Source organism: Dama dama, chromosome 22 (assembly GCF_033118175.1).
Source record: "Dama dama isolate Ldn47 chromosome 22, ASM3311817v1, whole genome shotgun sequence".
NCBI lineage: Eukaryota > Metazoa > Chordata > Mammalia > Artiodactyla > Cervidae > Dama > Dama dama.
In genome coordinates, this window is record NC_083702.1 from 24,802,767 (window position 1) to 24,818,768 (window position 16,002).

A 16,002-nucleotide genomic window follows, 5' to 3' on the forward strand; every position below is an offset into this window, starting at 1 on the left:
TGGACACACCCCTACTCTCACCCCACACAAGAATCAGGCTTGCCCTTCCGCTCTCTCAGGGAGCAAGCAAGCAAGGGAGCCTGTTGTTTGCTCTCAGCTTCCTCCTGCTACAGCAGGGGTCCCAATAAAGTGAAAGTGAAAGTGAAGTCGTGTCCGACTCTTTGGGACCCCATGGACTGTAGCCCACCAGGCTCCTCCGTCCTTGGAATTTTCCAGGCAAGAGTCCTGGAGTGGATTGCCATTTCCTTCTCCAGGGGATCTTCGTGACCCAGGGATCAAACCCGGGTCTCCTGCATTGCAGGCAGACACTTTACCGTCTGAGCCGCCAGGGAAGCACAGTAAAGCCTTGCCTGAATTTCTGGTCTGGTCTCTAGGCAATTTCTGTTGATTGGGGACGGCCAAGAACACTGATTGATAACAAGACTACACTAGCTTGGTCTTGAATGCTGGTAAAATTCTCTAAAAAATAATAAAATTGCTTGAGAGCAGAGGAAAAAAATCTTTAAAGAAAATTCACACATTTAGTATGTCCTTGGGGCTCATCAAATTCTTTGATGAAGAATTTCTCCTTTGCTAACTCAGGTATCTCTGATGTGTTCCTAGTATTTGCGCTCTCCCGGTGGCTCAAACAGTAAAGAATCTGCCTGCAATGCAGAAGACCTGGGTTTGATCCCTGGGTTGGCAAGATCCCCTGGGGAAGAGAACGGCAACCCACTCTAGTATCCTTACCTGAAGAATTCCATGGAGAGAGGAGCTCACATATTTCTGATGTGTTCCTAATATTTAGGATTGCTAAATAAAAAATAAGGGAAAGTCTTTGTATTCATCATAAAATTCCTTCAACTGAGACAACATTTAATTCAAATTATTAAGGCAGAAATATAATTTATTGATTTATGTGATGAAAAAGCTCAGGGTATCCAGTTTCAGACAGTTGGATCTAGGTGCACATAGCTTGTCATCAGGACGCACTTTCTTTTCATTTCACCACTCCTCTTTCATCGTGTTAGCTAGGGAGGTAGAGTCTCTCTTTTTGGTGGCAAGAGAGCTGCTAAGGGCTCTAGCTTCATATTCTGCTTTCACTAATCTCCACTGAAATAAAAAAGGCCCCTACCCCACTCCCAGCCCTAATTCCAATAAAGTACACTGATTGTATCTCACAGGCTCCTAATGAGTCATTTTTCTATCCAACGTGACTTCTTGTATCCATGGAGAAGAAATATACTTACAGGCCTACTCATAGATAGTGGACTGAGCCAGTTCTACATCAGCTGATAGCTCGGCAGACTGATTCTCTATGGGTATTCAGGGTGCCCTGACTGGAATAAAGCAAAAGGGTACAGGAGAGGCAAAACCACAGGCTTCCTTTATGCTCCACTTTTGGAAGAGATGATGACACTGGTCAAAAAGGAGAGAGAAGCAATAACTAGAGGAGTAGGGCTGCACTTTCTGCTGGAAGCTGTGAAAACAAACAAAAAGAATTATTGAAGTTTTAGGTAACAGAATTTTTTTTCCCCCTAAAAAATCTACTTCATTTCATTTCTCCTTTGGTTCATGTCTTAAACTTAGAAAATTTGTAACAAAAAATATTTGAAACTACTGTTTTTAAAGGTGTGTAGTCTTTTTTAATAAGATGACTTTTTTTTTTCCTCGTCACATCATGTGGTAAGCAGGATCTTAGCTCCCCAATGAAGGGTCAAACCTGCACCCCCTGCACTGGAAGAGCAGCGTTGTAACCACTGGACCACCAGGGAAGGACTGAAACTAGCTCCTTTTAAAAGGATGTATTCTCTCTTAGATTTTTCTAAATGACAACACAGGTCACTTATTGTGTAGATGATAAATTAGGTCCCAAGAGGCTAAAAGGTATACCTCAGGATTGATGATAAAAGTTGATGATAGAGCTCTCCCAATTGTATGTCTTTATTATCATCATCAGCAGAATTATTACCATTACCATTATCCTCATTTTCATCACCATTATGAAAGCTAACATTGTTTAAAGGCTTATTCTGTTCTGGGATCTTTTTAAATACTTGCTACAAATTAACTCATTTAATCCACACAACAAAACTATGAGGTATTTATCCTCATTGTCTTCATTTTTTATTTGATAAAGCTGTGACAGAGATGTGAAGAAACTTGTCACATGCCATGCATCTAGTATGCAGTGGAGGCAGCCATCAAATTTAGGCGGTCAGGTTTGAGCCACATATATTTAAAAACTTTTATTTATGTAGTTATTTATGGCTGTGCTGGTTCCTCATTGCTGCATGCGAGCTTTCTCTGACTGCAGCAAGCAGGAGCTATTCTTCGCTGTGGTGGGCAAACTTCTCATTGCAGTGTCTTCTCTTGTGGAGCACTGGCTCAGAGCACAGATGCTTCAGTAGTTGTGCATGGGCTTAGTTGCCTGGCTGCCTGTGGGGTCTTCCCGGACCAGGGGTCAAGCTGGTGTCCTTTGCACTGCAAGGCAGACTCTCAACTCTGTATTTTTAACTACTGTATGGTCTCTACATATATTGCATGTCCCAGTCTTTTTTTTTTTTTTAATTATAAGGTGAGCAAAAAGTATTCATACAATCCTGCTTGAGGTATGTGTGTGTCTGCGAATGTATACTGCCTACATGGACACACACTTCACGGGAAAGGTTGGCAGACAGTAAGGTGTGGCTGATGGAAGTGATACTTATTATACTAATTGGGAATACAATGGGATGAGAATATTGGATAAGATGGAGGAGGGAAACCTTTAAAATATGCTCTAAATAAAGAATGGAATCTCCTTTTCAACCAGACTTCACTGATTATTAGTGTAGAAAAGACATTGAGATAGAAAGCCATTCAACTCTGTGATTGCCTCAGTATTTGACCATATTGTTTGATAGGATTACCAGATAATGGAGAAATATTTTTCCACCACTTTCATGTAACATATAAGATCCCTTGAGTTTCTAGGAATTTCTATTTGGAATTCTACATATACTTACAGTAAATTTCAAAACCCTAATTTTCTTAGACAAACAAATTAAGAATGCAAGCATATTTCTAAGCTTTTGTCAAAGTTTATGTTGAAGTTGTACTATCTGAATTCTCCAAGGGACTAGGAGCCATTAATATCACTTTAGCAGGTTACTCATTAGAATGATTCTTACGTGTTTTCTGTTTTGTTTTCTCTTCATTGAGACTAGAGATCACAAGGACCTCTAACCCCACCCTTTCTCACCTTTCTCATTTTTTCATGGAGTAAGATTCTACTGATGAGTTGTCAGAAAATATTGATTGACAAGAAAACAATGTAACAGTGAAAGATCATGATTTGGGGATGATTAGCTTTGGTAATCAAAGAGCCTCTTGATGAGGGTGAAGGGGGAGAGTGAAAGAGTCAGCTTAAGACTAAATGTTAAAAAAAACTAAGATCATGGCATCTGGCCCCATTACTGCATCGCAAATAGAAAAGGAAAAAGTGGAAGAAATGACAGATTTCTTCTTCTTGAGCTCCAAAATCACTGTAGATGGTGACTGCAGCCATGAAATCAGGAGATGATTGCTTCTTGGCAGAAAAGTGATGAAAAACCTAGACAGTGTGTTGAAAAGCAGAGACATTACTCTGCTGACAAAGGTCTGTATAGTCAAGGCTATCTATGGTCTTCCCAGTGGTCACGTACTGTTGTGAGGGCTGGACCATAACGAAGGCAGAATGCCAAAAAATTGATGCTTTCAAACTGCGGTGCTGGAGAAGACTCCGGAAAGTCCCCTGGAGGGCAAGGAGATCAAACCAGTCAATCTTAAGGGAGATGAACCCTGAATATTCACTGGAAGGACTAATGCTGAAGCTGAAGCTCCAGTATTTTGGTCATCTGATAAGAACAGATGACTGACGACTCATTATAAAAGTCCCTGATGCTGGGAAAGATCAAGGGCAGAAGGAGAAGAGGGTGTCAGAGGATGAGATGGCTGGATGGCATCATCAATGCAATGAACATGAATTTGGGCAAACTCTGGTAGATGGTGAGGGACAGGGAGGCCTGGCATGCTGCTGTCCATGGGTTTGCAAAGAGTCAGACTCAACTGGGCAACTGAAAAACAACAACAAAGCTTTGGTATTGAAGCTTTACCCTTAGATGCTTGACTTTGATCATTTTTGTTCACTGGGACTCAGTTTTCTCATCTGTAAAATGAGTTTTTTACATCCCTGGGTCGGGAAGATCCCCTGGAGGAAGGCATGGCAACTCACTCCAGTATTCTTGCCTGGAGAACTCCAAGGACAGAGGAGCCTGGTGGGCTGCAGTCTATAGGGTTGCAAAGAGTCAGAGACGACTGAGATGATGTAGCACCCAGGCATACAGCTATTAACCAATGCCCAGCTCTCACTGCCTCCATCATCTGTTCTTCCCATCATGCTTTGTGGTCCATCTCCCAGATTCATTCCATTACTTATTCTTCCATCCATTCATTTCAGATGGACACTGTACTTCAAGAAAAGTATGATGTCACAAATTGTGTAAACTACTTTGGGATAATTGAAGCCCAGAGTAAAAGAAAACAGGAAGCAGTAAGTTAATAAAATAAAGATGAAAGTCTTTATGACTTTATGACTCCAGGCCAGAATACTAGAGTGGGTAGCCTTTTCCTTCTCCAGGGGATCTTCCCAACTCAGGTATCAAACTCAGGTCTGCCACATTGCAGCGGATTCTTTACCTGCTGAGCCACAAGGGAAGCCCAAGAATACTGGAGTGGGTAGCCTATCCCTCTCCAGTGGATCTTCCCGAGCCAGGAATTGAACCAGGGTCTCCTGTATTGCAGGCAGATTCTTTACCAACTGAGCTATCAGGGAAGCCATGGTAATGGTAATAGTAACTTATAGTTCTAAGAGCTTTTGCATGCATTCATTCATTTTCTGTTCACCAAGATCTTATAAGGTCGGTTTTATTTTTTTTTAATTAGTCCCATCTTACATATGAAGGAAATGAGGCACAGAGAGAATAAGCCATTTGCTTGTATTCTCACTGTTAGTAACTGGCAAGATTAACATGTAAACCCACGCTGACTGCAAACAATTGGCTATATTTTTTCTAGAAGTGTACTTAAGAATTTTAATTATGTGAAAGATTTTAACAAATAAACCACACTTCTTTGTGAACCCAATGATACAGAACAGAGCATGTATTTGTGTGTCTACAGATTTTTGGCACCGATTATTTTGCTGAAAGAAGCAACATTTAAGGACAAATACCTAACATAACGTATTTTGGGTCTTCCAATGGGCATGAAAACATCTGTTTCCATGGTAACAAGTATAGGTCACATGAGGGGTGGGAGAAGAATTAGAAGGAAAAGCTGTTCATTTAGACTGTCTTTTAACAATTTTTCTTTTGCAAATTTACTTCCTTCAGTGTAGTATGCTACCAATTTGACCTCATGACTCTCTGAAGGCGACAGATTTTTGGGAACTCTTTGAACTTGAGCACTTCAGTTACAAGTTAATGGAAGCAATTTTGAAATACATTGAAGGACTGAGGAAGCTCTGCTCTTTAATCTACTGTCTCGTCGTTGGGAGAAACGCAGTGTCCCAGGCTGACCCATTTTAAAAGCCTTCATGTTGTTTTTCGCATATTGCATCTGGCAGATTAAGAGGGAACTGGAAAAGAAACGTAAGTCACTGGCTCAAAGGGACTTTTTAGGATATAAAATAAAGGGACTTCCCTGGTGGTCCAGTGTTTAGACTCTGAGCTTCCAGCGCAGGGGATCTGGGTTTGATCCCTCGGTGGGGAACTAGGATCCCACATGCCACAGGGCACAGCCAAAAAAATAAACAAATAAAAATAATATATAGACTAGTTTGTGGCTTTCTGCTGGTGAAAAAATTGAAAGAATAGAAAAGAATCTCCTGAGAAGATTCCAGTTTCATGAGGAATTAGATACTGTGAATTCTCCAGGCTGAGGTTAGTGATTATCCAGGTGATTGACCAGGAGTAGTGATGTGGACAACACCAGCCATCTAGAAAAACAGGGCTTTAGAGTCTACTGACCTTCCTTCCTTTTCCTAGTGAAGGACTCCCAGATAAGAAAAACACACCATCTCCCTCCTCCCACTGTTCATGTTTGCATCAATCTAATACTGCTCCAGGATGTTGGGATAAGCAGAGTGTCACTTATCAGTTAATAGAAATGACTTCAGAAATTTGAGTACTTCCCTAGTGACTGAGATGGTAAAGAATCTGCCTGCAACGCAGATCTGAGTTTGATCACTGAGTTGGGAAGATCCCCTGGAGAAGGGAATGGCTAGGCTGAACACCCAAGAATCGATGCTTTCACTTTGTGGTGCTGGAGAAGACTATTTAGAGTCCCTTGGGCAGCAAAGAGATCAAACCAGTCAATCCTAAAGGAAATCAACCCTGAATATTCACTTAAGTTCCAATATTTTGGCCACCTGATGTAAAAGGCCAACTCATTGGAAAAGACCCTGATGCTGGGAAAGATTAAAGGCAGGAGGAGAAGGGGGTGACAGAGGATGAGATGGTTGGATGACATCACCAATTCAATGGACATGCGTTTGAGCAAACTCCTGGAGATAGTGAAGGACAGGGAAGCCTGGTGTGCTGCAGTCCTTGGGGTTGCAAAGAGTCAGACATGGCTTAGGGACTGAACAAAGAACAACAAGAAATTTTGGTCTTCCCAGGTGGTGCTAGCGGTAAAGAGCCACCTGCCAATGCAGGACAAGGGACACGGGTTCGATCCCTAAGTTGGGAAGGTCCCCTGGAGAAGCAAAGGCAACTCACTCCAGTATTCTTGCCTGAAGAATTTCATGGATGGAGAAGCCTGGCAGGCTATAGTCCAGGGGACTGTAAAGAGTCGGACATGACTGTGTGACTGAACACACAGCACAAGAGAGATTTCAGAAAGAGCTTTCCCACTAAGGAATAAAAACCTCAAGAAACAAGAACAAAATCAAAAACACTGCAGTGAGTAGCTGAAAATATTCTGAAGTCTTTCCATTTTTTTTTTTCTTTTGTATAACCGATAGAGATAGGTGAATAGCAGCAAAACTGTGTGTAGTCCCTCTGTCACATTTGACTCTTTGCGACCCCATGGACTGTAGCCCACCAGGTTCCTCTCTCCATGGGATTCTCCAGAGAAGAATACTGGAGTGGGTTGCCATGCGCTCCTCCAGGGGTTCTCTCCAATCCAGGGATCCAACCCAGGTCTCCTGCATTGCAGGCTGATTCTTTACCAGTGGAGCTAGCAGGGAAGCCCACTAGCAAAGCTACCTATCTCAAATGATGAGAACGAAGCCACAGTATTCCAGGCAGATGCGATTCCGGAGAATCCTGTAACCTGGCTATGGATATTCTTATGTATTATCAAAAGCTCACTATTTTATTCACATTCTACCCTAGTTTTTCATTCTTCTCTATAAACATTAATCTTTTGGGTCTGTGGAGCAGAAACACATGCCATTCACTACTGCTATCTTCCCTGCTGCCAAGGAGAGAAGGGTGTGGATGAAAGTCCTAGTAGAGCACTTCTCCTTTGGTCTGTGTTTACAGATAGGCCAGAGTGAGCAGGATCTTGACCTTGGCGGGTATGCCAGTTTGAAGACCGTTGCAATGCTGCAGCCTTAACATGTTGAGAAATGCTGATGGGCTGAATTATTCACAGTAGCCATGATGATGGAGTAGAGGAAGAGTGGGGGATATTTCAAAGGTAGACACTTAGCAGAGTTATGGTTCACTTTGTAAACAAACACACATGTGGATCAGGATGGCTTTCCTCTTTCTGAATCAAATAGGGCACAGCCTTTGCTATATAATTTTCACTGCGTTTGCTCCATCAAATGACTGCGGCTGGCAACATACAAGGATAAAAAGGAATCAGTCACATGTGTTTCTATAAAAGGGCTTAACACATGTTTATAATGTGAAAGCTAATTTCTCCTACTTCAGTTCATTTTCCATGGTATCATCAGTTGTTCTGTTATTTAGCTGCCAAGTTTTGTCTGACTCCTTGCGATCCCGTGGACTGCAGCACACCAGGCTTCCCTGTCCCTCTCCATCTCCCAGAGTTTGCCGAAGTTCATGTCCAATGAGTCGGTGATGCCATCCAACCATCTCATCCTCTGTCTCCCTCTTCTCCTTCTGCCTTCAATCTTTCCCAGCATAAGGGCTCTTGCTAAAATACTGATCTGACTGATACTCCACTTCTTACAGACTCTAATGATTTCTCACTGCTTACGGCATGAAGTTTGAAAGTCCTTGGCGTGAAATACAAGAGTTTTTACAAACTGGCCCCGTCAGATCTCTCTAGCCCAAAGCCACTTCCTATTCCCTTTCTACTCATGGCTTCTTCCTACATCTTACACTCTGGTTGTCCAGAATTTTGAAATTTACGTGAAGATACCAGATTGTTTGAAATCTCTGAACTTCAATATATGTTTTTTCTGCATGAAATGAATGACTTTTTGTCTCGTCCTTACTGAAAGCCAATATACATGTTTTTGGCCTCTCCCCCATAAGCCCACTTAAAAAAATAACTTTTATAAAAGAATAGTGATGCAGAAAACAAATTTATGGTTACCAGGGGGGAAATGGGGGAAGAAATAAACTGGAAGATTGGGACTGACATATATACAGTGTGTGTGTGTATGTGTGAGTCGAATCAGTCATGTCCAACTTTTTGCGACCCTACAGACTGTAGCCCGCTGGGCTCTTCTGTCCACAGGGATTCTCCAGGCAAGAATACTAGAGTGGGTTGCCGTGCCCTCCTCCAGTGGATCTTTCCAACCAAGGGATTGAACCCAGGTCTCTCATATTGCAGGCGGATTCTTTACCAACTGAGCTACTAGGGAAGCCCCTACATACACATTACTATATATAAAGTGATAACTAATAAGGACCTATTGTTCAGCACAGGGAACTCTACTTAGTACTCTGTAATAATAACCTTTATGGGAAAAGAATCTGAAAAAGAGTAGATATATGTGTATGTATAACAGATTCACTCTACTGTACATCTGAAACTAACACAACATTATAAATCAACCACACTCCAATAAAACTTTTTTAAAAAAGAAAAAAAAATTACAATTACTTTTTTCACAAGATTTAAAAAAAAATAGTGGCCTGTAATCTAGTAATGCATGTGGTTTAGTCGCTCAGTCATGTTCAACTCTTTGTAACCTGACGGATTGTAGTCCTCCAGGCTCCTCTGTCCATGGGGCTTTCCCAGGCAAGAATACTGGAGTGGGTTGCCATGCCCCTCTCCAGGGGAGCTTCCCAATCTGGGTCTCCCACACTGCATGTGGTCTCCTTACCAACTGAGCCACTAGGGAAATCCCGATCCTGTTTATAGTGAATTGAATTTGGATCAATAACAATACCTTTTAGCAGCTGACAGTTGTACATGCTTTGGGTCCCATTTGACAGCAACTGCAACCAATTTCCTCTCGGATGGTAGCTCGCATTGACAACTTTAAACAGCTCATAGGGAGGGACCAAGACTTTCTCGAGAGACAAGTCTTGTAGTGGTGCCCCCAGGCAGGTCAACATGGTAAGTAGAGTTTGGTTCCCAAATCTCTGTGCCTGTTCTCTGGCTGGGGAGGTGGAGAGGAACTGGCCAAAGCGAACGATGGCACCCACGGGGGCTTGCAAGTAAACGCCCTTCAACTCATGGTGCACCTCGTAACACAGAGAGTCTTTCCTCGAGATAATCTCTTTCCTCAGCAGCTGGATTGCTGAGGTCAGGAAGTAGTGTAGATATTTGAAATGGAATGAATGTCTATACTGCTGCGGAGACCCAGCAGCACTGGCCATGGCTCTGGAGAAGTCTAAGTGAACTCTGTTGTCCAATAAATAAACCAAGACAGCCACAGCATGTATAGTAGTCACGTTCCTGGGGAGAGGTTTTTCTTGGTTCAACCAGTTAAAGTTTGTTTGTCTCCAGGCCTTGCGGTAATCCTTATTGGATTCTAGTTCTTCGGTGAAATAATCCCCTTGAAGCAGCATCTCCATGACTTGTTGGCTGCAGCCTCGGTATTGATCATCAAAGGAATTTGGTGCCAAGTCAAAGTCGATTTTAACTGCAATCTATAAGGAAAGAATTTCACATGCTAGCAAGGTAATTCTCAAAATCTTTCAGGCTAGGTTTCAACAATACATGAATCAAGAACTTCCAGATGTACAAACTGAATCTAGCAAAGGCAGAGGAATCAGAGATCAAATTGCCAACATCTGCTGGATGATAGAAAAGCAAGAGAATTCCAGAAAAACATCTATTTCTGCTTTTAGCACTGACTGTGCTAAAGCCTTTGACTGTGTGGATCACAACAAACTGGAAAATTCTTAAAGAGATGGGAATACCAGACCACCTTACCTGCCTCCTGAGAAACCTGTGTGCAGATTAAGAAGCAACAGTTAAAACTGGACAAGATCGAGCGACTGAACAACAATAAGGAAAGAAGACTCTTGATTATAATTTTTCAAATCAGATGGTGAATCTTGTTGACCTGAAATAAATAGATTGCCAGGTAATTCACTAGGAAACATAGGTTTATTCAGGATCAGCAAAGAGCTGCAATTCAGGGTTTGTGACCATGGCACACCATGTACAGGTCCTCACAGGGTGAGGGGAGAAAAACACTCTCCTAGAGAAGAAATGGAAGATGGGAGGATACAGTAAACAGAGTTCATGGCTTTTCATTGACCCAGTCCTTGTCAGGAAAGAGGCTTCCCTGATAGCTCAGTTGCTAAAGAATCCTCCTGCAATGCAGGAGACCCTGGTTTGATTCCTGGGTTGGGAAGATCCCCTGGAGAAAGGATAGGCTACCCACTCCAGTATTCTTGAGCTTCTCTTGTATCTCAGCTGGTAAAGAATCTGCCTGCAATGTGGGAGACCTGAGTTCGATCCCTGGGTTGGGAAGATCCCCTGAAGAAGGGAAAGTCTACCTACTCCAGTATTCTGGCCTGGAGAATTCCATGACTGTATAGTCCATGGGGTCATAAAGAGTCGGACATGACTGAATGACTTTCACACTCACTTTGCCAAGAAAGAAGAGGTGCTTCTCTTCTTCCTGTTGGGCTCTACTATCCTGGGAGCAGGGCTTCCCCAAAAGAATCCATCTGCAATGCAGGAGACAATAGAGATGCCGGTTTGATCCCTGGGGAGATACCCTGGAAAAGGAAATGGCAACCCACACCTGTATTCATGCCTGGGAAATCCCAAAGATGGAGGTGCCTGGTGGGCTACAGTCTAAAGGGTCGCAAAGAATTGGACATGACTAAGCGACTAAGCGCACAACACACACACACACACATACACACACAAACACACACACATCCCGGGAGTAAGAGCTCCCCCTTCTGGTCTTCTGACTCTTATTTAACTGAGTTTTCTGTGTTTTTTTTTTTTTTTTTTTTAATTTTTGCAGTGTGGTAGCTGATTTGCTTTATTTGCTATACTCTTTAAGACCAAGTCGTCTCCTCAAAATCGGTATCTGCTGAAATAAGTTTCACTCATAGTCATTACATGGCTCCAGTCCTTCCTGTGTCTGTGACCCATGTTAGATATTGAATTTAGTTTGACAAATATTGCTAAAAATACAAACATCCTCATCCCCCACGGAGAAAGAGACTCTTCTGTATCACTGCAAAGTCTTTTGGTACATTGAGTATTTTGAAGAAAAAATAATTATCTTAAAGTTTAATTATACTTTCTGTTTCTTCTCCTGACCCCTTCACATTCTCACATTGATGTTATAAGGAATATTTCTTTTATGAATACTTAAAGACTGTATTAGAAGTCTTTAGGACTTCCCTGGTGGTCCAGTGGTTAAGACTCTGCATCTTCATTGCAGGAAGCACAGTTTGGATGCCTGGTAATGGAACAAAGATCCCTCATGCCATCCATTGCGGCCAAAACAAAAGCAAAACCAAACCAAACCAAAATAACAAAAAATGACTTCAGTGATGGGTATTGTTGAGTTCTCTAAGGGGGCTATGACAACCCTCTCCTCTGCCCAGGACTTGAAATATGAAGGCTAACATACAATTTTTGCTATTGAATGAGAACCTGTTGGAATATCCATCTTTAGGTCTGATGGCTGGTGGGCTTATTAAGGGTAAACCCCAGAATGAGTTGACTTGCCCCCTTAGCTGCAGGCAATATTGGATTGTAGCCTGTCCAGGTGGGATTCTTGTCATGGAGGCACACATAACTCATGTCTTTTGCCGTGGGGCTATCTCCCAGGAGGAAGAGGAGCAGAGTCAAATGCAGTATAGCCAGTTATTCTTCCTGACTCTGCCCACATCCAGGGAAGCAGCATGAGAAAAGAGCTGGCCAGAGGTCAGTAGGGTTCCTGGGAAAGTCCCTCCTCTTATTAATAGAAACCAGGAGTAGGAAAAAGACACTCTCTCATAGGGAGCCAATGGAATATTACTTATTGATATCTAGTGCATATTAGGTTTACCACAATAAAGTTAGTGGTACATGGGCTTCCCTGGTGGCTCAGATAGTAAAGAGTCTGAACCTGGGGAGACCCAGGTTCAATCCCTGGATCAGGAAGATCCTGTGGAAAAGGAAATGGCAGTCCAACTCCAGTATTCTTGCCTGGAAAATTTCATGGGCAAAGGAGCCTGGTGGGCTATAGTCCGTGAGGTCACAGAGACTTGGACATGACTGAGAGACTACTAACACTTTTTCACCTTCAAAATAAATAAATAGAAGTTAGAGATTTGAAGACAAGTTCATTAAGTATCATCCACCCATAACTGAAAGCCATATTTTTCAGTTATCTGAATTCCAAAATGTTTCCTTCTTGGCAAAGAAATGATGCTTTCTTAATAAACAGTACTTATTAAGGAACATATTAAGACAGAAAATTCCATCCAGTGAGTGTCAACAGAGCAGCAGCTGAAACTCAGAAACATACCATTGGGTATTTTTGCTATGTTATTTATGGCAAGAGGTCAACTAGTTTGTGTAAATTGAAACAAAATTTTAAGGCTGCTTAAATGATTTTAACCAATGACTCTTCACAGCAGGTTAACAAATAGTTCTACAGAATATATCTAAGCCAAAAACAAAAGGAAAATACCTTCTGTCAAACCTCATACACTCCAAAACTTTAATCTATTCAGTTCAGTTCAGTTCAGTCACTCAGTCATGTCCGACTCTTTGCAACCCCATGAATCGCAGCAAGCCAGGCCTCCCTGTCCATCACCAACTCCCGGAGTTTACTCAAACCCATGTCCATCGAGTCGGTGATACCATCCAGCCACCTCACCCTCTGTCATCCCCTTCTCCTCCTGCCCCCAACCCCTCCCAGCATCAGGGCTTTTCCCAATGAGTCAACTCTTCGCATGAGGTGGCCAAAGTACTGGAATTTCAGCTTCAGCATCAGTCCTTCCAATGAACACCTAGGACTGATCTCCTTTAGGATGGACTGGTTGGATCTCCTTGCAGTCCAAGGGACTCCCAAAAATCTTCTCCAACACCATAGTTCAAAAGCATCAACTTTTCAGCGCTCAGCTTTCCTCACAGTGCAACTCTTACATTCATACATGACCACTGGAAAAATCATAGCCTTGACCAGACAGACCTTTGTTGGCAAAGTAATGTCTTTGCTTTTTAATATGCTGTCTAGGTTGGTCATAACTTTTCTTCCAAGGAGTAAGTGCCTTTTAATTTCATGGCTGCAGTCTCCATCTGCAGTGATTTTGGAGCCCAAAAAAGTAAAGTCTGGCATTGTTTCCACTGTCTCCCCATCTATTTGCCATGAAGTGATGGGACCAGATGCCATGATCTTAGTTTTCTGAATGTTGCACCTTAAGCCAACTTTTTCACTCTCCTCTTTCACTTTCATCAAGAGGCTTTTGAGTTACTAGATATCAAATGGGTATTCTGTTTTCTATTAACATGAGGTCATATAGAACTTTATAATGCTTCTTTTGAGTTAATCTATATGATATGGCTAATGTCAGATAGTGAAAGTGAAAGCATTAGTTGTTCAGCTGTGTCTGACTCTTTGTGACCCCATGGACTGTTATGTAGCTCACCAGGCTTCTCTGTCCATAGAATTCTCCAGGCCAGAATACTGGAGTACATAGCCATTCCCTTCTCCAGGGGATCTTCCCAACCTAGGGCTCGAACCCAGGTCTCCAGCATTGCTGGTGGGATTCTTTACTGTCTGATCCACCAGGGAAGCCAAAGCCAGAAAGACTTGGTTTATTTTGCATGATTTGTCCTACAGATGCAGTCTTGTATGCAAATTTTATTGAGAGTAAAAAATTAATGCTGAGACTTCCCTGGTGGTTCAGTGCTTAAGACTCCACATTTCCACTGCAGGGGGCACAGGTTCGAACCCTGGTCAGGGAACTAAGATCTTGCATGCCACCAGGCACAGCCAAAAAAGACCACCAAAAAATCCAAAACAAAAAAGAATGCTGTGTCTCTACCTTGCACGTGTGCACGCTAAGTTGCTTTAGTCATGTCCAACTCTTTGTGAACCTATGGACTGTAGCCTGCCAAACTCCTCTGTCCATGCGATTCTCCAGCAAGAATACTGGAGTGGGTTGCCATTCCCTTCTCCAGGGGATCTTCCTGACTCAGGGATCGAACCTGGGTCTCCTGCCTTGCAGGCAGATTCTTTACCGTCTGAGCCACTAGGAAGCCCCTATCCCAAGGAACTAAAGGTCATTTAAAGGTTATCACCAGGAGGATGCTCCAACGGAGCCCTGATCATAAAGCGATCACCTCCTGCACCATAACTCACCGTGGGTCTCTGCAGAGCAGGGCACAGCAGCAGGAGAAGAAGCTGTCCCCGCACCAGCCAGATTCTCACCGCAGGGGCTGCAGTATTTGCTAGAAGAATCCTTCTGCGACGATTGGTCAAGGGACAGCATTTGTTTGTGTGCACAGTGCTTCTTTGCCCTCGCAGCTCCATTCTGAAATCAGCTTTCAGGATGCCCCTTTGAGGTTTTTCTCTTGCAGTAAGTCTCAGCAAGAACTCTCCTCTCCCATGTGTATCTGGAGACGTGTTGACCACCACCAACTAGCAGTTTTCCCGAGGGAAGAATTCAACTCACTCGTAAAGCTGGAACTGCTGTTTAACAGCCAGACTTGCGCACCAAATAAGGGATTCTAAAGTGAACTCAAGTTAGTGCCCAATTAAAAAAAAAATCCTGGTCTTGTTTGTATGTGGGGAAATTCCAAAGGCTTATTCAGGGTCAGGTTCACCAGCTCAACCTTAAACTTCCTTAGCAAAGCAGGACAAGGCATGCCCCGTACGATGTTTGGGGTCAAACAGTATTATCTGGAGCTTCAAATCCCTGTTGTGAGTGATATGATTGGCTGGTGAAGGTCCTTGGGAGCATGCAACCAGAAGGTGGGTCTGTGTTGAGTTCATCTGGCACTGCTGATAGACCCCACCCAGGAGGGGGTGCCACAAGGCAGAACAGTAGGGATATTGTCAAAACAAAGCCTGTCTTTGACTCACAAACTTAAGAGAACAAACTTACGGTTGCCAGAGGTGGGGGATGGCGCGGGGGGAGTTAGGGGGTTTGGGATGGACATGTCCACACAGCTACATTTAAAATGGATAACCAACAAGAACCTACTGTATAACATAGGGAACTCTGCTCAATGTTGATGGCAGCCTGGATGGGAGGGGAATTTGGGGGAGAATGGATCCATGTATGTGTATGATTGAGTCCCTTTGTTGTTCACCTGAAACTGTCACAACATGGTTAAGTGGCTATACTCCAACACAAAATAAAAAGTTTAAAAAAACACAATATCTGCAAAGTGCAAAAAAAAAAAAACCAGGCTTCTCTTTGTTGCTTTTACACTGCACACTTGAAATTGGCCACTCTAGAAATTATACCTGTTGGGGTCACAGATCGTCTATGTTTTTCTCTTCTAAAGGCATCAGATCCTCAATCCACGCTATTTCAGTCTGTAGTGAATCCAAATGACTACTCTTAGAAAAGGAGCTGACAGCATTCAATAACG

At 42.8% G+C, this 16,002-nt stretch overlaps 1 protein-coding gene across 1 annotated transcript; it reads right to left on the bottom strand.

Moving 5' to 3' along the window:
- Positions 1-846: 846 nt before the first annotated feature.
- ART4 (ADP-ribosyltransferase 4 (inactive) (Dombrock blood group)) lies at positions 847-15,260 on the bottom strand. The gene is made up of 3 exons (XM_061124123.1): positions 14,765-15,260; positions 9,377-10,082; positions 847-1,459 (listed from the first exon to the last, which is right to left on the bottom strand). The coding sequence occupies exons 1-3, from the start codon at positions 14,933-14,935 to the stop codon at positions 1,368-1,370; spliced, it is 969 nt and encodes a 322-aa protein (XP_060980106.1). The 5' UTR covers positions 14,936-15,260; the 3' UTR covers positions 847-1,367.
- Positions 15,261-16,002: the final 742 nt, after the last annotated feature.

What these genes read in the sequence shown, in the direction of transcription:
- ART4 (XM_061124123.1), bottom strand. Translation starts at nt 14,935, where the DNA reads ATGGAGCTGCGAGGGCAAAGAAGCACTGTGCACACAAACAAATGCTGT. An exon ending in CTGCTCTGCAGAGACCCACG is followed by an intron (nt 10,083 to 14,764) that starts GTGAGTTATGGT and finishes CTTTCCTTATAG; the next exon opens with ATTGCAGTTAAAATCGACTT. An exon ending in CAACTGTCAGCTGCTAAAAG is followed by an intron (nt 1,460 to 9,376) that starts GTATTGTTATTG and finishes TTGTTTTCACAG; the next exon opens with CTTCCAGCAGAAAGTGCAGC.